The sequence below is a fragment of the Hippopotamus amphibius genome, chromosome 3 (assembly GCF_030028045.1).
Source record: "Hippopotamus amphibius kiboko isolate mHipAmp2 chromosome 3, mHipAmp2.hap2, whole genome shotgun sequence".
Lineage (NCBI taxonomy): Eukaryota > Metazoa > Chordata > Mammalia > Artiodactyla > Hippopotamidae > Hippopotamus > Hippopotamus amphibius.
In genome coordinates, this window is record NC_080188.1 from 77,363,264 (window position 1) to 77,385,999 (window position 22,736).

At 38.3% G+C, this 22,736-nt stretch overlaps 1 protein-coding gene across 10 annotated transcripts in view; it reads right to left on the bottom strand.

Moving 5' to 3' along the window:
• SLC10A7 (solute carrier family 10 member 7) overlaps positions 1 to 22,736 on the bottom strand; it is a 249,193-nt gene that overhangs the window by 210,660 nt on the left and 15,797 nt on the right. For 9 of the 10 annotated variants that reach the window (XR_009052642.1, XM_057727486.1, XM_057727485.1 and 6 more), the window contains one exon: positions 20,378 to 20,453. Coding sequence is in view for 9 of the 10 variants with exons in the window: in XM_057727486.1 (XP_057583469.1) it covers positions 20,378 to 20,453 (76 nt within the window). In the remaining variant the exon portion in view is untranslated. Of the gene's footprint in view, positions 1 to 20,377; positions 20,454 to 22,736 lie in introns of those variants that run through there. The other variant, XM_057727490.1, reaches the window with a different exon arrangement.

Sequence of the window (22,736 nt, forward strand, 5' to 3'; positions counted from 1 at the left end):
TACCTTGTACTGTACTTCATAAGTTAACAATTCTAATACCCTATTTTATCCTAACAATATCTACTCTGTTAACATCCATTATAATTACCACTAGAGACAAAACTTTTCAGAGGATGAACATAAGAAATACAGTTTAAGCAATAACAATTCATTTATTATCAAATAAAGCAAAAGAATTATGTTAGTGTGGAATAAGCCAGTCATAAAAAGACAAATATTATATGATCCCACTTATATGAGGCTTCTAGAGTAGTCTAATGTATAAAGACAAAACAAGAGTGTCGGTTGCCGGGGGCTAGGAGGAAGCGAGAAATGGGGAGTTATTGTTTCATGGGTATGGAGTTTTATTTTGGGAAGCTAAAAAAGTCCTGGGTGGTAATGACTACACAGCAATGTAATTAGTGCCAATGAACTGAACACTTAAACATAATTAGGGACTTCCCTGGTGGCACAGTGGTTAAGAATCCACCTGCCAGTGTGGGGGACACGGGTTCAATCCCTGGGCCAGGAAGATCCCACATGCCATGGGGCAACTAAGCGCGTGCACCACAACTACTGAGCCTGTGCTCTAGGGCCTGCGTCCCACAACTACTGGGCCTGCATGCTGCAACTACTGAAGTCCACATGTCTAGAGCTTGTGCTCCACAAGAGAAGTCACCACAATGAGAAGCCCTCGCACAGCAACGAAGACCCAACATAGCCAAAAAATAATAATAAAATTTTTTTTTAATTTTTAAAAAAGGTGGAAATGACCTCTGATTTTTTTTAAAGTAAGAAAATAACTAAAATGGTAAATTTTATTATGTACGTGTATTTTACCACAATTTTTAAAAGAATTATGTTAGATAACAATAATATGAAAACTCAAAAATCTGGAGATCTCTTATTTTGAATGTCTTTCCTTGACCATAGATACATAAAGTTCATGAGGAGCATCAGCAATCACCTTTTAATTTACACACTCTTATCACCATCACTCATGAAATGGAAAAAAAGCCCCAAATCAGTTCCTGAACACATTAGTAAAATGGATTCCAAAAAAAATTTCCAGAAATTCCCCTAGAAGTCTAGAGTTTGGTACCTAGCATTAGGAATACTGCTGCTAAGTAACAAAGCTATTTTTCAGTATTAATCTACATTTCCAGAATCAAAAGAGGTAGAAAATTCAAGACAACCAATGAGATGTTTTTTACAATACTGTGCACTATTAAGTTATAATGGACCCAGGAATTAATCCAGCTCTCCAAGTGTCTTCCAAATATCATATTATTTTTAATTATATTCAGTGTAGTTCCAGCGTTAAGCTTACTTTATTCTATTATTTGAAAACTATACACATATATTGTATATTAATTGTGATTGAGTTTAACTGCATACACACACTCCAAATAATAGTAGCTTCTACAAGAGAGGTATTCACTTCTCTTTCACGTGAGGGAAGTCCAGAGGCAGGCAACCCATTGTCCAAAGGACCCAGAATCCTGTTCTTGCTGCTCTGCTATCCTTACAAACTCTAATCACTAGCATGGCCTAAGATTTCTCCTCAAGCTCTAGTCATCAAATCCACATTCCAGTAAGCAGAGAGGAAGGAAAAACGAAGGCTGTACCACCCACTTTTAAAGAGATGTCCTGGATGTGATATACAATACTTCTGTTTACATTTCACTGGCCAGAATTTAGTTACATGGCCACTAAAACACCAGGAAGTCTAGTCAATACAGTATTTTGGTGGCAATGTGCCCAGCTGAAAGTTTGGGTTCTGCTCCAAAGATGAAGGGAAAAGGATATTAGAAAGCAACAGGGGTGTCTCATACATATGTTAACCAGGATAGTCACTTAAATACAAGTACTATTATAGCTAAATAAACAAGTCAAAAAAAAAAGGGGGGGAAAACAAATCCATTAACTATTACTGGTATCTGATTAGTATAATTCATATGAAAGAAAGAATTATCAACAAATTACCATGATGAAAAAAAGAAATTTGAAATTAGGTTTCAATTCGAAAAAATATCAATAATATCCAATTAAAGAGACAGGAAATCAATTCATTTCCTTGCAACACAGTGAATTTCATTTATTTCATTAAGTATGAATTGAGTACTTACTAAACAAATGAATCAGGCAGATTCTCCCAATGAGTTAATATTGTGTGTTGACTTAGACTGAGTCAATGTAGAGATGAAAACATAACTTTAGGTGTGGACTGAAGACAATGATTTTCCATCACCCCACCCCCATCCCTTGCCACCACTAAGGAAAAAAAAGTCAGAAAAGAAGCAAAAGAGTGAAAATCAGAATAACCAAACCCATTCCCTTTAAGGCCTATCTCCCAGATCAAATGGAGAATTATTTGTACAGAATCATGGAGGAGGGAGTTTAAGATTATATGATTGGACTCTGACTGGAGATTTCAGAGCGTTCCAGTCGTAGCCTAGATTCCTCTCATTTGGCCATTGATCTCCGTAACTTCTGCAACATCCATATAAAGCTGCAGTGACTCATTCTGAGAAGACATTGGAAGCAGCCAATTTAAAGCTGGCTGCCAAGAAGAAAGGCCCAAAGGTGCGTGACAGTAGCAGCAAGCACGACAGGGTCACACATGCTAGAGGAAGCTTCCTAATACCTTGGTGCTGAGGGCAGAATGATTCATGGAGTCCCATGGACCCTGCAAATACCTGCTACCCACAGAGCTGGTGTGGAAGGCAGTCCCCTGTCCTAGGAGACCTTCAGAGACCATCACTGCCGGAGCAGGCTGACCAACCCTAACAGCTTTTGGAAGAATACATAGTGCCAGGAAAGTAGACACGTTCAACATTATAAGGCCCAGTTCAGGATTTGGAGACCTGAGTGGACGTCCCACTCTGGGTTAAAAAACAGTTACACCCAGAGCTTCCAAGAGACCACACAATGGCGAGATGACCAGGAGGGCAGTGACAACAACAAAGGCGCCAGAGGACCACGCAGGAACCTACTGGAAAGTCTAGCTGGGGGACATCCCTGGTGGCGCAGTGGTTGAGAATCCGCCTGCCAATGCAGGGCACACGGGTTCGATCCCTGGTCCAGGAAGATCCCACACGCCAAGGAGCAACTAAGCCCGTGCGCCACAACCACTGAGCCACCGGAGAAGCCACCAGAGAAGCCACCAGAGAAGCCACTGGAATAGGAAGCCCACGCACTAGAGTGAAGAGTAGCCCCCACTCGCCACAACTAGAGAAAGCCCACAGGCAGCAACAAAGACCCAACACAGCCAGAAAAAGAAAAAAAGAAAGAAAGAAAAGAAAAATCTAGCTGGGTTAAGACCTAGTCAGTGGAGGAACTGCAATGCACCAGCAAAGAGAGGGAGAAACAATGGTGAAAGAAAAAGAGGAGAAGTACAGGGAAGAGAAAGGGGGAAAGCTCAGATGACAAAGGCATAGATTTTTAAAATATAAATATAAAAAGGAAATAAGCTTTAAAAAATCAAGTAGACTATCATAGCATCCTCTCTTCCCAGGCTTATGAGGCAAAAAAAAATACGTGAAGCAACTTAGGCAAGTAAGAGAGATAATAAATACTAAATGTTTCTTCAGGTAGCATGATAAAACTAGTTTTCTCAACCAAGGTGAAAAATATCACATTTAATGTCTAACCCCCAAAGTAATAACACAACATCCAATAAGACAATTCAATACTCAACTAGAAACTATAGGCCATTCAAATAATCTTTCAAGAGAGCAGTGATTAATTTATGAACAATTAACTATATCCAATAGACTTTCCAATCAACAAAACTTTTAAAAGCCAGTCATCTATAGCAATAACATAATTATATAATGTTTTGTAATTTGCAAAGCATGTACACATTATGTTAATTTAATCATTTAACAAGCTAACACTAAACAACATGTATCTATTGCCAGGAGATATTTTATATAATCTATGGTATGGATATAGGAGGAGAAAGTGGGTATGTACTTATAGGGTTTCTAACATTGAAATTAATTTTTTCTATTTAAATAAACAGCATTTAAAGAAAAAGCATGTACGTGGTTATCACAGTTTCAGATATTGGAATAACATTTGCTGGAAAGGGATGCATTTGCTGCTGTGTTTCTGGGTGAGACTGGCTTCCTGGTGGTAGAATTTGGCTCTGTGGTACCAAAACAAATTCAAGACAAAAGGCCTCTCATGTTCGAGGCACAGAAGGAAACCTCAGCTTTGCTTTTCACCCCTTCATCCTGCAGGGAATGAAAACTGCTGAGATGTATGTGAAGAATCTTCCTGTGACTAGGGCAGTGGTGATCTTTTCTTTTAACTCTACAACTGCCATGAAGCAGGGCACACAGGCTTGGCCTCCCTGTGCCACTGACCGTTCAGATTTGGTACCTATGTCACACAGCAAAACCATAATTCTGCCACCAACTCACTATGTATAAAAGAAGCAACATTTGCAGTCAAATTGTCAGCCACAATGCAATTGCTTCCTCGGTCAGTCTACACTCCGGCTTCCACATGCAGGTAAGTATGTTGCATCAATCAGGCCACTGGGACAGGATTTGTGAGCAGCACCCCTTCCATCAGACCCATCCATTCTCTTGAACCTTTCAACCAGTGTGTTATCTCAACTCCACCGGGAAGGCCTTTCAAAAGATGCCCTAACCCCTAAGAGAGAATCTGAAAGCCTATCACTACCAAGAACCAAGTTGCCAAAAAGGACCCATGGGCCCAGCTCGAGCTCTCGTGACCTCCCCAGCCCCATCCTGACCTTCCCTACCTGCTCACTCACACGCACCTGTTGTTAATGCTCCCAGTTTTCCCTATGTCATTACCAACCTCTGTGAAAGCACAAGACGTGCCATTCTCTTTGCACTCAACCTCCCCACTCCTCAAAATATTCATACTAGCTCAGTGCTCTGTAAATTGCAAATGTTCGATCATTTGTTTTAATCATACACTGACATTCATTTCTCAGAAAAATTTCAAGCTGTCCACCTTTAATGAGAAGCCAACACAAGATCAAGGTGTTCCTTCTTATATAACTGATATCTGGAGTGTTGTGGGTTTTGCTGAAGATATTGCATAACAGGATGAAAGGGTCCTGGAGAAAGGGTCTACACTTCCCAACTGCGTGACTTTAGTCAACTCCTAATCTGACCAACTACAGAAGTCAAGTTAACATAATACCAGTCCTATCTACTTCATATAATTGTTGGGAGGTTAGGAAAAGAAAATACAGGTAAGAGCATTTCATAAGATATGCAAAATAAATGTATTATAGACGATGTAAACAAGTAGTGTCATATATTTTAATTCCATATACAGTCGACCCTTGAACAAGGGTTTGGACTGCCCATGTCCACGTACATGCAGATTTTTTTTCAACAGTAAATACTACAGAATTTACTGTACTACAGTACTAGATGATCAGTGGTTGAGTCTGTGGCTGGGTATAAGGAGTTGAATCCATGGATACTGAGAAACCAACTATAAATTATACATGGATTTCAACTGCAAGGAGAGTGGGTACCCCTAACCCCTACGTTGTTCAAGGGTCAGCTGTATACTAAAACTTCCGTCCAGAAATCACTATTTATTTTAAATAAGGAAAAGAAATTTTACCTCATCATTCAAGCAAAAAATATATATATTTTAAATATCTACTAATGCCTCTAATGTCAAAATCCTTTTTCCCATATGAGATATTTACTAGACTAAAGATCATCCAAAACTTAAAAGGGAAGAAAATAGACTAAAAGGTCCCATTCAGCTACTAAAATGTCTGTGTATGTTTTTCATCACTTAATAGGTTTGAAAATGCAAGATCAACCCTACAGAAGTCTTTTATTCCCTTCGAGGCCAGATCAACCACATAAAAGTCTTTTATTTCCTTCCAAGCACTAGAAATCTCTTCTTTCCTTCTAGGCATTATGCCAGCCATTCTGGAGGCTGCCACCATGTAAGTGGCTGTGGCTGTCATGTTTAGACAAAGCAGAACAGGTGTGAATAATGGAGAAAAGTAAAAATATGACAAGAGACAGCCAATTATGTGTCTTGATTTTTCTACAAAAAAATTATGATTTTTCTATAAAACTTTATTTAACATAGGACAAAGTAAAACCAGATATCAGTCATTACTTCAATAAGACATTTAAATCCAGACACTAATAGGGCTAGATTTAAAGTCCTTCAAGGATATGATTCCATTCAAACATACAAGGGTGAGTCAAAAATTATCCGCACTCCAGTTATAGCAAAACATCTATAACTTCTACAGTCAGAGTGCGGATAATTTTTGACTCACCCTCGTATTTATTGTGTCACCAACACATGCCAAATACTGCACCAGACACAGAGGATAAAACTGTGAATAAGAAATACACATTTCCTGCCATCTGATGATGACAGTGAGATACAGAGGCATTTACAATACCCTGCTACTTGTGCCTTGATGGGGTAAGTACCACAGAGCCCTGGTAGAGAGATGGGAAAGCTTCCTCAAAGGAGGCTTGCAGTTAAGTGAGAAAATCAATATCTATACAACTTCTTAGTTTTTCACCTAACCCCTTTTTTTTTCCCTGCTAACTACTGGCTTTTTAGTCTACTCGTAGATCGACCCTTACTTTTCTTACCTAGGTAGTTCCGGTCCTAAGCCATGTGTAGATGGAGAGCTTTTAGTATCATGGGTCCTACCTCCAGTGTTAACTGAGAGTCTAGTATTTAAGGGAAGGCTAGGAGCACAGGCATTGAAAGCAGAGCGCCTGGGTTTACATCCTCGCTCTTCTTTTGCGCTACAGAACCCTGGGCAAGTTTCTTAATCTCTTTTCGCGTCAGTTTTCTCATCTATAAAATGGAGATAATAATAGTACCTAGCTCAAAAGGTTGTTAAAAGGCTTAAAGGAGTTAACAGATACAGAAACTGAGAACAGGGACTGACACATATCATAAGCCATAAAGGCACTGGGATGTTGTTATTTTGATGGCAAGACCTTACTGTGACTGCAGTCATCTCTTGCTGTGCAGCTCAGCAGCTAAATAAATCCACCTAGGGCAGAGGAATTGCCCACAAAAGTTCAGAATGTTTCCCGGAATTGTGTGTTATTGAGGTCCTGCGTCATTCCCTCATCCTTCTGTGCCCTTTTTTTTCCCTTCCAAGTCAGAAATTGGGAAAGTATAGAAAAATGCTAGCAGTTCTTCACATCCTTAAGAGGCTTTGTAAAACCTGAGGTCAGGCTTCTTCCAACCGGTAAAAGGCTCCTTTAATTAAGCAAACAAGCTTCTAACTCAATTAACTTCTTTCCTCTTTCTCTATTGACAATCAATTTATAATGAATTGGGCCTGAAGTTGTACAAGTTCATCAACTGCAGGCAAACTGTTTCTTCAAGTAGGGTTTTTTTTTACCCTCAGAAGTATTGCAACCACAATTTGAAAATAAAAATTTTTTCAAAAGAGCTGCATAATCCTCCAACAAAAATTCCATTTTTGCTTATCTACAAAAAGATAATGACACCAAACCAACAGAATTCAAGTCTCTCTTTATACACTACTTGAGCATGGTAGATACTGTTTTAATTTTAATGTCAGCTTCCATTTTTCACATGAAAACGTGACTACGTATCCCACCTTTAACAGCAAGCGTGCAAACACACAGCAGAATAACTGGTCATTAAAACTATTGGGGAACTGGAAACATCAAACGCTGGAGGAATAAGAAGAGTAAATGCATGCCAGCAACTCCATCGCATAAATGAAATGAGTGTCTACGATGGCTTATTTTGACAAGTGCTTAATGTAAATTCAAACAAGAATTAAGGCATATCAGTCCCAGCTATCCTTGATAAGGAGGGCCACAAAAGTTGAAAAGCATTTTTCATAGGCTATCATGCACTTAAAAAAAAAGATTAGTATGTATAAATATATAAAAACACTTTACCTCATATAGTTAGTTTCTCAGACTGTTTTCTAGAATTAAACTATCATGATCTGCCTATTTGAGAAAATATACCATTCTCAAACAATATGAACTTAATGTAATTGTAATTAGACAGGAACTTGGTAGTAACACCATCTCAGAGTCCAGATCTTAAACACTATTTAATAAGAAACACTATGGAGCATAAATTCTGAAAACTTCCTGCAAATAAGCACTCTTAATGGGATCTGAAATGTACGTGCATCAATGAGAAAATATGTCTAATCTAGAGAGAATATTGTTCAATTCTATCCCACTTTATTCTGGCACAGTAAATTTACAAAAAGATCATTGAAAGAGAGATTGAGAACATGTACTTATGGAAACTACTGCAATGTAAGTGACCTCATCACTGTTCTGAACAACTCTGCTGGGACCACTGCATGACTAAGAGGAACCCGCAGTCATTCTCCAGCTTCCCCAATCCTTTACCATTTGTATTATGGATACTCTTGTATTGCATTAAAGGGATACAAAGAAAAACAGTTCCTGCCAAGAGAATTCAAAAGTTGATTAAAGAGCCAAATACATGCAAAAGTACCTGATTAAGGGTACAAAAACCGTGTCTACCGTAGAAGGAAGAAAAGATTAATAATTCTGCCTGGGCACCTGCCAGGCTTCTTGAGAGGGAAATGCTTATTTGAGCTGGGCCTTGATTGACAGGCAATAACCGCCACTGGCAGATACTGGAAGATGAGGAAGTCTCTATTACAGGAACAGACCAGCCAAGTGAGCTGACCACAAGCAGCAGAAGACTTTCTCAGGAACACAAAGTTCTTAGACTGGTCTGAGGGCCAACACCAAAGGAACTGTCTGCAAGTAATAGGAGGCCAGGAATTTCCTTGAGAATAGACCAAAGGCCAGAAAGTTTGTCCAGAGGATCAAAGGAGCTAACTCAGGAGGAAACACAGATGGCATGTTTCCACTACAGTTTAGGGTAGTATTTTTCAAACTGTAGCTCCCAAAACTAACTTAGTGAATACTGATTCACATTTATTTTCCAAAATGGAAGAGACGGAGGAAAAGGAAGGGAAGGAAAGGAGAGAGGTGGAGGAGGAAGGGGAGAGGGCAAGAGAGGAGAGGAGAGAGTGAATTCCACACAGAGTAACGTTTCAGTTTCTAACTGTGCTGTGTTTTTTTAAGAAATGAAAATCACTCATTTAGAGGGCCCTGCAGGTCTAACATCACGGCACTTGATTAGAATGCAGCTCAGTCTCACTCAGTATATTCAGACCATTAGTTTGGGTCCAAGTGTTCTTGGTCATGAATAATCTGCCTGAAAAACCTTTTTGCACTAAGCAAGATGTTCTCATTAGATACTTAGAAGACACAGTTTGATGTCTTCATAAAGCAAGTAAAGTTTAAAAGACTCATTTCCAAAGTTGGTAGCAATGCAGTCAAGATTATGCTTGTTTCCTTTAGACTGAGAGATGCTGAACGCCTTCATACTAAAGATACATGGACAATGTAATTCTCTGTTATGAAGTAGATAATCTCAGAGGGAGAATAAACTGAGAAAGCACAAAGATCTACAATTAATGCAACGGAGTAGATCATATTTCACCAAGAAGCAAACAGCTTAAAATGACAGATTACCTCCTTTAATTTACATAGATCTTTATATATTTTTTTCCGAAAGTATATTCATCTAAAACAATCCTACCTATATACAACTGATTAAAAAGCTGAAAAAGAAAACACCCAAGATCATAGAGTTAGTTAGCGATGGGGCCAAGAGAAGAAACTAAGTCTTCTCAGATTTAAGTTATTAATATTCCCATAACTCCATGGTTTAAAAATGGTTGCAAATAAGTCTCCTATTTTCAACAGTAACAACTTTATAAATATATACAAATATATATGTAACTGGCATGTAGTCAATGCACAGATAAGCCAAAGAACCTAAAAAAGGTACTTGCCCAGAATTTGGAAATAAAGGTATAAATAATCAAATTCTCTATAATAAGATACAACAAATATGAACATCACTCAAATGAGATTTACTCAGAAAAAAGGTATGAGTGTGCTGTTGTTTAGACTAGTGTTTCCTCAAAATCACTAATGGACCCAGGGTACCTCCCTAAAATGGAAGTTTGATAATTAAAATGTAACTAATAGAAATAAACCAAATCATTGAAAAATGTTTTATGCTGGTCATAATATATGAAGACAATCTGATATTGAAAAAAGAATTAGATAACAAATGTCCAATGCTTATGAAGACTTGTTCAAAGAACACATGGTACCTTTGTGTCTTGATTATTTCTGTGGTCTGTTTGTTTGTTAGTTGGAATGGAACCGGGGTGGTTTTCCCTGCTTTACAGTTTAGAAGAAACATCCTGCAGGTCTGTTCAATCCCCTTTATCTGATTCTAAATTCCCAAAGCAATCTTTCCATAACTAATTTGACTTCCCGTGCTCTTTAGTTTCCAGAGGCGGTAATCTTGGGTATTTGACATGAATATCCCATGTTATGGTAAGAAATATTTATAAAAAAAATATTGAGGACCTATCATACAAAATAATAAACTGGGATTACCCAGTTTGTTAAATTTATTTAGACACCTGCCATCTTGTAAATGTATTTAAACGCCAGCCTTCTTATATTGCAATTTACTGTTGATGTTTTATATCACTTTCTCAACTGAAAATTCTAGGAAGGTACCATTTATAGGAAGCTATAGCAAGTACTCAACATATAGTTTTGCATGAATGAATGAATGAACTTAGATCAAACTTTGAGGAAGCAATGAAAATGACTCAGAAAACTAGGTGATTTCGTCAGTGACAAACCTCTACAACGGGGGTAATGCAGATGCACACTGGATGCGTTCCCTCACTGCTTATAAGTACTTCTGCATGTGACTGCAGGAGATCCTTGTATGCAATTCTATGTGATAAGGATGCAAACACTATTGCTCCTCAGATGAGAAAACCAAGGCTCAGAGAGGCCCAGGGTTTACCTGGTGACCACTCAGAGCACTAGGTGAGTAATGGCAAAAGCAGGAATCAAATACCTGCTTCGATTTCCTGGCAAGTGTCCCCTTTGCTAAAAGGTCAGGTGGCCTGGCAGCACAGGGGGTGATGCTGTCCCTCAGCACGTTGTGCTGGTGCTGTTTAAATACTTCTCACCCAAGTCAGGACTGGTCCTTATGTCTGAGGCAGAGTTGGACCCAAAGGTGGCGGGGCAAATGACTTCAGCTACAGAAGGAAGGGCTCAGAAACAGAAATCTAGTGGTGCTGAATAAGGTGTTTCAAGATCAAGTCCCTGGAAGATACTCCCATTCAGATGGGAAAGGAGCCAGATAAGAAGAAAAGGGGTGATGAGGGACGTAGCAAGAGAATTAGGAGAAAAGAGAATTAGGGAAGCAAAAGGAAATTGGAGGCAAGTAGGCATGGTGTCACAGGCTGAAGTCAGGTCATGGAGGATGAGAAGTGAGAGCTGACCACTGGAGTTGGTGAACAGATGTCACTGCCAACCACTGAGAGGGCCCATGTGGTTGGAGGGGTAGAAATGGAAGACAATTGAGAGGCTTTATGGGGTTAAATGAGAGAATTCTAAGTGATACACAAAAATCTTGAGAAATCTAGGTATGTTTCAAGCCAGTTTTATAGCAGCTTCAAACAAACCCAGTCAACTCTTTCCAGGGCTCCTAAGAATGCTAACCCAATCCAAAAAATGAGACTAAAGTTAAAAGTTAGAAATGTTAAAAAAGTTAAAAAAGATGAGTAGGGACATGGAATTTCTTGCTGCTATTACTTCAGTTCTTTCTTCATCTGTCAAAGAGGAAAAAATGTTACCATTTCTGTGAGAGCACAGGAGGGTAAAAAGTACACACAGGCCAGATTGCAAGAGGGCTCAACACTGACAGCCTTTTTCAGGCTGTACAAGATTGCTCCAGGAGGCCAGTAAACTCCCACTGCAAGCAAAAGCAGTGACCAAGTCCATTTAACAGAAGAGAAAGGCAAGGTACACAAAAGCCCAGTGATGGCTGAAGCTGAGACAGTGACTGACAGATCAGATTTCTTTCTCACTTGGAGTCCTCTCTCCGCTGATCAGATCTACTCTAAATGCCTTTATAAATGTTTCAGTGAATCTTATCTTCATGCATTGGATTAGCAAGATCAACTCCCCACTGATAATGCAAAATAACCCTGAAATGTTTCATGCCTTGCTGATCAGCCAGAAATTGCACTTGCCATTTCCATTTGGACTGTGATGATCTTGATCTTTCACCTCTAGCAAAAATCTTCTCATAGCTATAATTTTAAAGTTCATAATGAGCACTTCATTTGCTTTCCAAGCAGATAGAACACCTTTTTTAAATACACTCAGACTGCCATGACCTTCGTCAATGACTTAAAGAGTTCACCACATGTAATAATTTTCTTTGCTCGGGAGACATTCTTAAGCTTTCTTTGAAGAGATTTGGGCAATAACTCCACGGATGAAATTTGGCGCGATCACGAGTGCGTGCGCGCACACACACTTTCAACCTGTCACCTTTCTACCCTACCTGAAATCAAAACTTTTCTTTAAAATGTACTTGGAATTCTGCACGACTGTCAAAGGGTTCTAAAATCATCAGCCTGTTAATTAAATATAATAAAAATATCAACTAAATCTGTTTACAGTAAAAGAAGCACACCGTCTTAACTCTAGAATAAGCAAGAAGAGAGCCTACTGTCTACAGGAAGCAAACACAGTCCCAGATCCCCAAATGGAACTTCTGGCTGCCCCACACAGCTGAATGAGGCTGAACTCACTTGGTGTACATCTTGGTTTTTTTCCTACACTAAAAAAAAAACAACAACAATGATTTTAATGGTATGGACCAATGTAAAGCCATTCTACTGTTTTGCCTACTTTTGTGAGGCTTATAACATGAAATAGAGGTTCTGAATAGTATAACATCACACTGAATGCAGGCTTCCTGAAAGCAGGCCCCAGATCTTACTCTCCTTTTGATTCCCTATCGTAGAAGGCAGTGTCTACATAAAGCGGGTGCTAAACTACTGTATTTTCTGTTTGTTTATTAATTAATTAACTTATTTATTTATTTATTTATTAGCTATGTTGGGTCTTTGTTGCTGCGCATGGGCTTTCTCTAGTTGCAGTGAGCGGAGGCTACTCTTCCTTGTGGTGCGAGGGCTTCTCATTGTGGTGGCTTCTCTTATTGTGAAGCACAGGCTCTAGGCACATGGGCTTCAGTACTTGCGGCACGCAGGCTCCATAGTTGTGGCTCACGGGCTCTAGAACACAGGCTCAGTAGTTGTGGTGCACAGACTTAGTTGGCACATGCTGCACTATGTGGGATCTTCCCGGCCCAGGGGTTGAACCCGTGTCCCCTGCACTGGCAGACGGATCCTTAACCACTACACCACTAGGGAAGTTCCTAAACTACTGTTGACTAGCACATTCTATTTCTAAAGGTTGATGGTAGGCACAGTGGTATTTAGTATTATGCTTTAAACTGTATACATGTGTGTTACATACCTTTCATAGATATGATATTTCATAATTTTAAAAAGGAGAATCCTGAGGCCCATCCACTATGCATTCTAATTCAACAGGTCTAACGTAGAGATAAGGGATTTTTTTTTTCTAACCACCCCAGGTAACGCAGACATGGGTGATCTATACAATTCACTTTGGGAAACAAAATGACCAAAAAATAAACAAACCAACATAAATAACATGCCTGTAATCAGTACACTGCTATTAGTGGTGAAGGTGTCTTATTTTCATGGTTCAAATTATCAAGCTTAGACTTAAACACAGAGAAGACAGTATTTAGCATGAAATATTACTCTCAGATACACCTGGAAATTCCTTCCTAACTTCCTTTGATTTTTCTCTATTATAATTCTTAATGCCTTTCTTTTCCTTTCCTTTTTTCCTGCAGATATTTGAAGCTAGAAATCCTTAATTATATTTCTCTCCTACTTGGGTTAATGCCCAGACTCACAAAGTTTTACAAAGTTATATAGCTTTGCAACTTTACTCAGGAATTAAGACCTCATGTTTACTTCACATTTTGAGGAATGGCTTTTAGCTGAATCCTTCCCCATCTCAGTTTGCAAAAAAAGAAACAGAGATAAAAGAAGATAGTGCATCTCTTCCAAACCCTACCACTCTTGCTTTTTCATTAAATAACAGTATAAGTGTCAAATGAAATAAAAATACCTCTATAACAGCAACACGAAAACCACATAATACATTCTCTCCAAACTTAGAGAAACAATTTTCCAGTTTTTTAAAAAAGAAACTTCTTTTATAAAAGAAATCCCTGTGGTAGTTACTATAAGGCAGAAGTTACTTGAATTTGAACACGATGATTCTCTTAGCAAGTCCCATAAGGTTTAAAATCTATGCATGGCTTTAAAAAAAAAACCATGTTTTATACCACAGAACTTTACATTTGGAACAGAATGTATACAGTTTTAAACAAAAATATGTATTTTTATTATGTCTCCCATGTTAGACTAAAAGAGAATACATTTGACCTATCTTCTTTTCTGTACTTGGCAATGAAATTAGGGTTCACCAAGTCATCACTTTCTCTATTACTCAAAAAAAGAACTACAACTTCACGCGCACACACACACACACTACCACCATTGCCACCAATCAGACCATGTCACCAGCACACACTACAATCCTGCAGTTTTGAGAATTTGCATTTAAAGCACTGGAATGAATAAATAAGTCACGAAAAGAACCTAACCAAGTTTCCAATATTTAAATGAAAGTAGTTTAAAATTTAAAAGCCACAAAATAAGACTGTCAGTCAGCTCTGCCCTTAAACAGCCTCACTTTAACACCTGAAGGCTGTGCTGGCATTCCGGCGCACACGCGCTGTTAGGCACACACATTGAGTTCCCTCTGCTGCTAAAAATGATTATAAATTCTAGCTGGCTCACTGAACAAAAACAACCTAAGTTATAAAAACGGAAATTGTTCTTTAACAATAAGTAATAAGGCTATTCTCAGCAAAGTCCAAGATATGACTTTAAGAGATGCAATAACTTTCAATCCGTGACAAAACCTTTTGGTAACTAACAGTTTTACTGAAAAAGCATTTACAATAAGACGTATATAAGTAACAGAAAAAAATTCCTCCTAAGTTATACAACAACTTTGCAAAATAAAATGAAGAGACTCATTTCAAATGACACTATTACATCTGCATACGTTCCCAAAATCATTAAATACAAACATGCTACACAGCCGCACTAAAATTTTAAGACGAGCATATGCTAAACATGCGTATAGGTAACTAAGATGTATATATAAGTATATGAGAGCATAAACTCAATGTCAAAAAGTTTAATAACACAAAATCTAGAAGGAAAAAAGTTTTGCACTGCAAAGAATGGTCAGTTGGAAAGCACAGGGATAGCCACCGTGCGCAAGGCAGGGCAGCCAATCATTGCGAAGTAGAATCAAAACTTTCATCTAATGGCACCTGACATTAGGCTTGGCTTTTGGATCTGTTCATTTACATGCACCAGAAAACTCACTTTCTATCCTTAGATTAGGTTTTTCCAATATATGATACAGAAGATTAATCTTCCCTTACATTTACTTCAACAAAACCCTATATTCATTTATCTTATATCAGTATTTTAAAAAAACATGAAACTTAAAATTATCTAATATCTTTATCTGCAGATCATTTTCTTCCATAATCTGATATAAATATAAAATATCTGTTCACTTCACATCAGAAGATATGACCAAACTAGACTTTACAAGCTTCATTTCTGAAGCTCAATTTTCCATATTTATGAAAAATTGTATCTTACTCCCCAAGACTACAAAAATGCGTGACAATCATGAAGTTGCACATTATAAACACTTAAAGAGCTAGACCAGTGATGTGGACTTCTCTGGTGGCACAGTGGTAAAGAATCCGCCTCCCAATGCAGGGGACATGGGTTCGAGCCCTGCCCTGGGAAGATTCCACATGCCACAGAGCAACTAAGCCCGTAGGCCACAACTATTGAGCCTGCGCTCTAGAGCCCGTGAGCCACAGCTTCTGAGCCCATGTGCCGCAACGATTGAAGCCCATGCGCCTAGGGCCCATGCTCCACAACAAGAGACGCTACTACAATGAGGAGCCTGCGCACCACAATGAAGAGTAGCCCCCGCTCACAGCAACTAGAGAAAGTCCGTGTGCAGCAACGAAGACCCAGCACAGCCAATAAATAAATAAAATAAATTTATTAAAAAAAAAAAGAACTAGACCAGTGATGTAAGAAAACAAAGATGTTAATAAATTCAACATTACTAACATGCAACATTAATGTAAATAATTTACATATCTACTAGGGAATGAACACGTAGATACACTTTCAAATGCTATATATTAATGTCAAGAAAATGAGTGAACTTTGAACTTCTGCCAAAAGTCATTTGAGAACAAAAAGGTTAAAGGAATCACATTAGAAAGAAGAGATAAATGACACTGTTAAATCAATTACCACTAGTCTCAGATAGACCAAAAGAGACCCTTCCCTCAAATTCTTTCATGGCAATAGAAAGATAATCATAGCAGGCGCTAATCCAAGGCTTCGATAACTTCTCTACCTCACTAAATATGTGGCAACTGAAAGAATCACTTGGCATAATGAAATGCTGGTTAAATCCAACTATCTGCCAATTCCATTTCTACACCAAGAAGTTAAATGTGGCTTATTATGTGACATCATCATGTGACATCCATGATGCCTGGCTTCACTTTAAATGTATGGCTAGAACTCAGCTGGGTCCTTGGTGCTGCCTGGCAATGCTGCCATCCTCTCTGGTTGACTCATTTTCCTCATCTAGCTGGCAATTCCACATTTTCTCCTCTCATCTCAAACGTTCATAGCACTTACCCCCACCATTGCTCTCAGTGAAAAATAAAAGTCATCAGAAGAAAACTCCCAAGTATATCCCCTCTACTCATTTACACAGATCTATAGCCACAGACTCTGCCTACTCACCTATTATGAATAAACAGTCCAAGCTCCTACAGAAGCTCATATAACCTGGTACCATTCTCTCCCACTTGATCAAATAAATTACTCCAGCACTCTCTCTTAAATCCACAGCTCCCGCTCTACTGTACAATTCCCATTATGATAGAAACATGCCATCCTTTCCACAAGATTAAAAAAATCTTGACCTCCTCCCCCGTTCCTCTCTAATAATAGCCCCATTTCTCTATTCCCTTTTGTCACAAAGGATGTCATAACTGTGGTCTATACCTCTTGTCTCTAATTCTTCTCTCCCTGTTTTCCTTAAACCCACTCTAAGCAAGCTTTTGCGCCTATGCTCCACCAGAACCACTCTGGTCAAGGTTACCAGTAATGTCCATATAGCTTAATTCAGCAATCAACTCTCAGAACTCATCTTATGCAACTGACATCAGCAGAATCTGACACCACTCATCGTACCCCCCTCCTTCAAACCGCCTCTTCACCTGGCTTCCAGGATGCTACCCTCTCTTGTTCTTCCTTCCGTCTCACTAATTACACTCTCTCCGCTGCCCTTGCTGGTTGCCCTCATTGTCTTGACCTCTTAATGTTGGAGGGTCCCAGGGCTCAAACATTGAACCTCTGCTTTTTTCTATCTATGCCCTCTCCCTAAGGAAATCCATCCCCAATCTTGGCTTTAAATACCATTTAGTCACTGATGACTCCCTAATTTATGTCTCCAGGCTTAGGCCACTCCCTCAACTCTCAACCCTTGTATGTCTCCTTGCTCACGGACATTTTCATTTGGATATGTAGTAGGCATCTTGACACATCATAAAAACAAGCTTTTGATCTTTATCAAATGGCTACATTACAGGTGTTCATCAACATCCAATTCCCCTCCCCTTCAAGGCACAGGAATGACAACACATGGTTAGGCCACATGACTTGTTCTGGCCAATGTAACGCGAGCGCAAGTGTCACATATCACTTCCAGCCTGGACATGAAAGGCCCACTTGTGATTCTCCAATCTCTCTTTTTCCCTCCTGTGGCAACTGAAAATGCTTTGTGTTCCAACCAGGTGGTGTATCTTCAAGACATGGAGCCTCCACTAACCAGGCTTCCTTAGTGATGGCAAAGGCCTTCCCACTGACCCACATGGGACAGGTACCATTAGCAAGAATAAACCTATATGCCTAACAAGCCACTGAGATTTGGGGGTTCTTAGTTATCACAGTGTAGCCTTGCCTACCCAGACTAAATACTCTCCAAAGCTGCTCTCACATAGTAGTCTTCTCCATCTCAGCAAACACCATCCTTTCAACTGCTCAGTCAAAAACCTTGAAGTCACTCTTGACCCCTTTCTTTCTCGCATACCCCACATCCAATTCATCAGCATATCCTGTGTCTTCAAAATACATACAGAATCCATCCACCTTTTACTTCCTCTACTACCATTCTACTCTTCAAAAGATGCTGGTAAGAAATTGAAAAGACAAACCAGAGACTAGGAGGAAATATTTACAAAGCATACAGATAAAATAAAGGGCTTGTATCCATAATAGATAAAACTCTCAAAGCTCATCAATAAGAAAACAAAACATCCAATTTTTAAAAAAACAAAAATTTACTAGACATTGCCCCAGAAAAGACATGGATAGCAAATGAGCACATGGAAAGATAAAAATGGTCACCATTATTAGTCACTGGGAAACACAAGTTAAATTCAAACCACAGTGAGAAACCACTACATACATATTAGAATGGCTAAAATTAAAAAGAATGACACCACGAATTGCTGATGAGACGTGGAACACTGGAATTCTCATACACTTCTATTTAAAGTGTAAAATGGTACAATCACTTTGGAAAATACTGGCAATTTCTTAAAAAGTTAAACATACACTGGTAGTAAAGAAGAGTGTTTGTATATTGACAGATAAGGTCCACTCCAGAAGCTATTTATAGATGACATATTTATTGGTGATTCTTCCCTTAGCTAAAAAGCACTAAAACACAGATCTATTAGATGATTCAGCCATTCCACTCCTAAGTATTCCCAAGAGAAAGTATATGTCCACTTAAAGATTTGTACACAAATGTGCAGAGCCCAGAAGTAGAAACTGCCCAAATGTCCATCAACAAGTGAATAGATAATCAAATTGTGGCATATCCATACAAAATACTACTATCCAGCAATAAAAAGGACTGAATTATTGATACACACAATATACATGAATCTCAAAATAATTTATGCTGAGTAAAAGATGAAAAGGAAAAAAACTAAGAGTACATACTATGATTCCGTTATACCAAACTCTAGAAAATGCAAACATCTACAGTGACAGAAAACAGATCAGAAGTTGCCTGGGGAAGACAGCAGGAGGGAGGGATTACCAAGGGGTACAAGGAAACTCTTGAGGGTGATGAATATGGGATTCCTCTGGCGGTCCAGTGGTTAAGAATCTGTGCTTCCAATGCAACAGGCACGAGTTTGATTCCTGGTTAGGGAACTAAGATCCCACATGCCTCGCAGCGCAGATAAAAAATTAAAAAAAAAAAAAAAAAAAAGAGGTTGATGAATATGTTCACTATCTCAACTGTGGTGATGGTTTCACTATATACATATATATATATATATATATATATATATATGTCTTTGTATGCAATGATACTTCAATAAACTTTTTAAAAAAGTAATATAGCAGGTACTGAATAAAGTGAATGAAGATGAAAACAGATGCAAAGAAAGCAAAATCCCAAGACTGAATCACAATGGGAACCCCTTATCTCCTCCCTCATTCAACAGTATTCTTTTCTGAAAAATAAAACATTCGTGGAAAAGGAGGAATAAGCTACTACAAAGCAGAGTTCCTCAGTACAAAATTGTAGGGCCTTTTGGCCAAGAAGAACCACCTCTAGGTAGCTTCCGAAATGGACAACTGCCATCCCAATATACAAGCACTCTTCTCTGGCCACAGTTCCCTAGAAGTTGGATAATTTATTTGAACTCATCTTAGAAATCTAGCCTCATTTCTCCTTTTTTATGTCATCTTCACCTGCCATTAAACTTACACTGCCTTTATCTATACATTTAGCTTGCTACAAATTTTTTAAGAACTGAGGAATGGTCGTAGCAGGTGTCCTCAGTTCATGAGTCTTGGATGTAAAAGTCCCTTGCCTTGGATTCCTTGTCCTCTGTCTCCTCATTTTCCACTGAGGTAGAAAATCACCATCTCTGTTTCATTCACCTCCCTTGCTCTTCTCTTTGAAATCCTAAATCCCATTCATTATCGTCAATTTTAGCATCATCCTAATACATGAATCCACCCTCCTCTTTTATAAGCTGCCACGGTTATGTGCTTTCTGTGACATGACTCCTTCGTCATAAAATAAAATGAAATATAAAATAAAAGGATAGCACCCACTTATGTGTAAACAAAGTTAGCCCCGTGACTCACCTCATTTCCACCAACTGCCTTGGTTAAAATCACTGCAGAAGACACAGGGGGAGGCATGCAACCTACTGTCTGCAACCTAAAAAACAAAGAAAAAGCGACTATAAATAGAATTGTTTTTCAATTATAAATAGTTTTCACTACATTCATTCTAAAATATCAGAGCTGAGTAAATGAAAATAGGAGAATGTTTACTGATACACATGCCCTGTTGAGTTTAGACAATTCTGTACGACCCAACATGGCTTAGTAGAAGCTCTCACTCCACTGCATGGACTTGGGTGGTTTCATTTTTTAAATTATTTAAGCTCTTATACAATTCAAAAAACAGGCAAGTGGTGAGTGTAGTCATTGAAAGATAACCAAAATAGCTAATTATTTGGTAAGTGTATATAATCTTAGTTATTATTAGGTATCTTTTCCCTACATTTTTTATAGGAAGGCTTTTGGCAAAAATAAAACTTTAAAACCTCTTCCAAAGCTCAAAAGTATTTAACAAAAGACAAGCTTACAATTGCTGATTCCTTTCTACAAAGCAGCAATTCTCAAACTTACATCTCATAAAAAACATTTTCATGTTGTTGTAATATCATTATAAAAATAGGCATGATACAATCTTATACTTCTTAGATTCAGACCCTGTAGTAAATTCTGTCTATTCTAAATTTGTTTTTTATTAAACTATGTGTATACTCCCAAGATCGTGACAAGAAGTCTATTCTTTTTGTTTAGAACAGAAAACATATTGCGTGACGAGCAAATGAAATTATGAGTAGTAAATCCAAGCGTTAAAGATAAAAAACATTCCTCAGTATTCATACAGAGTATACATTCTGGGGACAAGGCCCAACTAAAGTGAAAAGTGTATATAAAGAATCAAGAACACACAGTATCTGACTAATATTTTGAATGTAGGATCACAGGTGATTTTTATTCACTTTTGTAATAATGTATTGTCTACTCTTAATGCAGTGAAATGATATTAGCTCTGAAATAAGAAAAAAATAAAAATAAAAGTTTTAATTAATTTTGACTGAAAACTTAAGAAAAAACCTTATATGGAATTTCTGATTCAATTCACTTCAATGTGATCTTTTTGTAAGGCCTATCTTCCCAAGTGATGTTGGAGTAGCCTGTTTTACTCTGAATTCCCAGTCTCTGTCCCTCCCTTGTGATCATCACCCTCACCATCACTAATACTTACTGAGCTTTTACCATCTGTAGTAGATACTGTTCTAGACACTTTACTCATTTATTCCTCACAAGTATTTAAGATATTATTCTCATTTTTCTGAAAAATGAAGTTAAGAAAGGAGTTAAATAATATGACCAAACTCACAAAGCTGCCTATTTAGGGTTAAACTTTTATTCTGGAATCTAGGGACCCTTACCAAAGCCTACTTCTCTAGGCTCTCTGCCTTATTCTCTACCACCAACACAAGGAACAAGTCCTCTCAGGTATTCTCAATCGTTCTAACTTTTTCAATCTTTCCCTCTTTTCTGGCCTCTTCCCTTCTATGCACAAAGAAGAGTTCTCCATATCTTTAAAAAAAAATCACTAAGATATATACTGAATACATATACTTTCTATAGGTAGGATACTACACAAGGGTATAAAAAAAAGTATAAGACATCATTCCTGCCTTCAAGGAGGCAGAACATTCAACACACAAATGTAGATAACTAACCTCAAAATTAGCACTGTTGCCTCCTCAGGATGTAATCCTACTTTTCCATTGTGGTTCACTGTTGTGCTCTACCTCCATGACACCAAAGCTCATTCTCTCTTTACTCCCCTGGAATCTGACTTATGCCCCTTCTAATAAAAGCAGTAAACTTATAAGTAACCAGTGATCTCCTAATTACCAAATCCCAACATCCTTTTCCTTTTTTTCATTCTTCTTACCTCCTTGCTTCCCAAAGCACTCTATTCTTTTCGTTGCCATAGTACATCATCATTCTAACTTATTTCCTATCTTTTAAACCCACCCACTCTAGTTTTTTGCTGCCTACTCCTGTCTTCTTCTCAATACTATCTGCAATCTGAATCTATAAGAATACTTACAAATTTATACTTCTAGCCCTAACCTCCATTCCCAGATTTGTTGCTGCCTATAACTGCCACCTCACACTAAATATGTCTAAAGCTGAATTTATATATTTGCTAAGAAATCAGTTTTGCCTCTCAATCTATTTCTGTCAGTGGGACAGTTTTTTCCTAATGATCCAGTCTGAAACTGTGGAGTTAAGTGGAGCTCCACTCACTCTTAATAAACCAATCAATCGCCACAACCAACTTTCCATTCTCTCCCATGACTGTTGTTATCATCCTCCTTCAGATTCTTTTTACCCAAATCTGGAC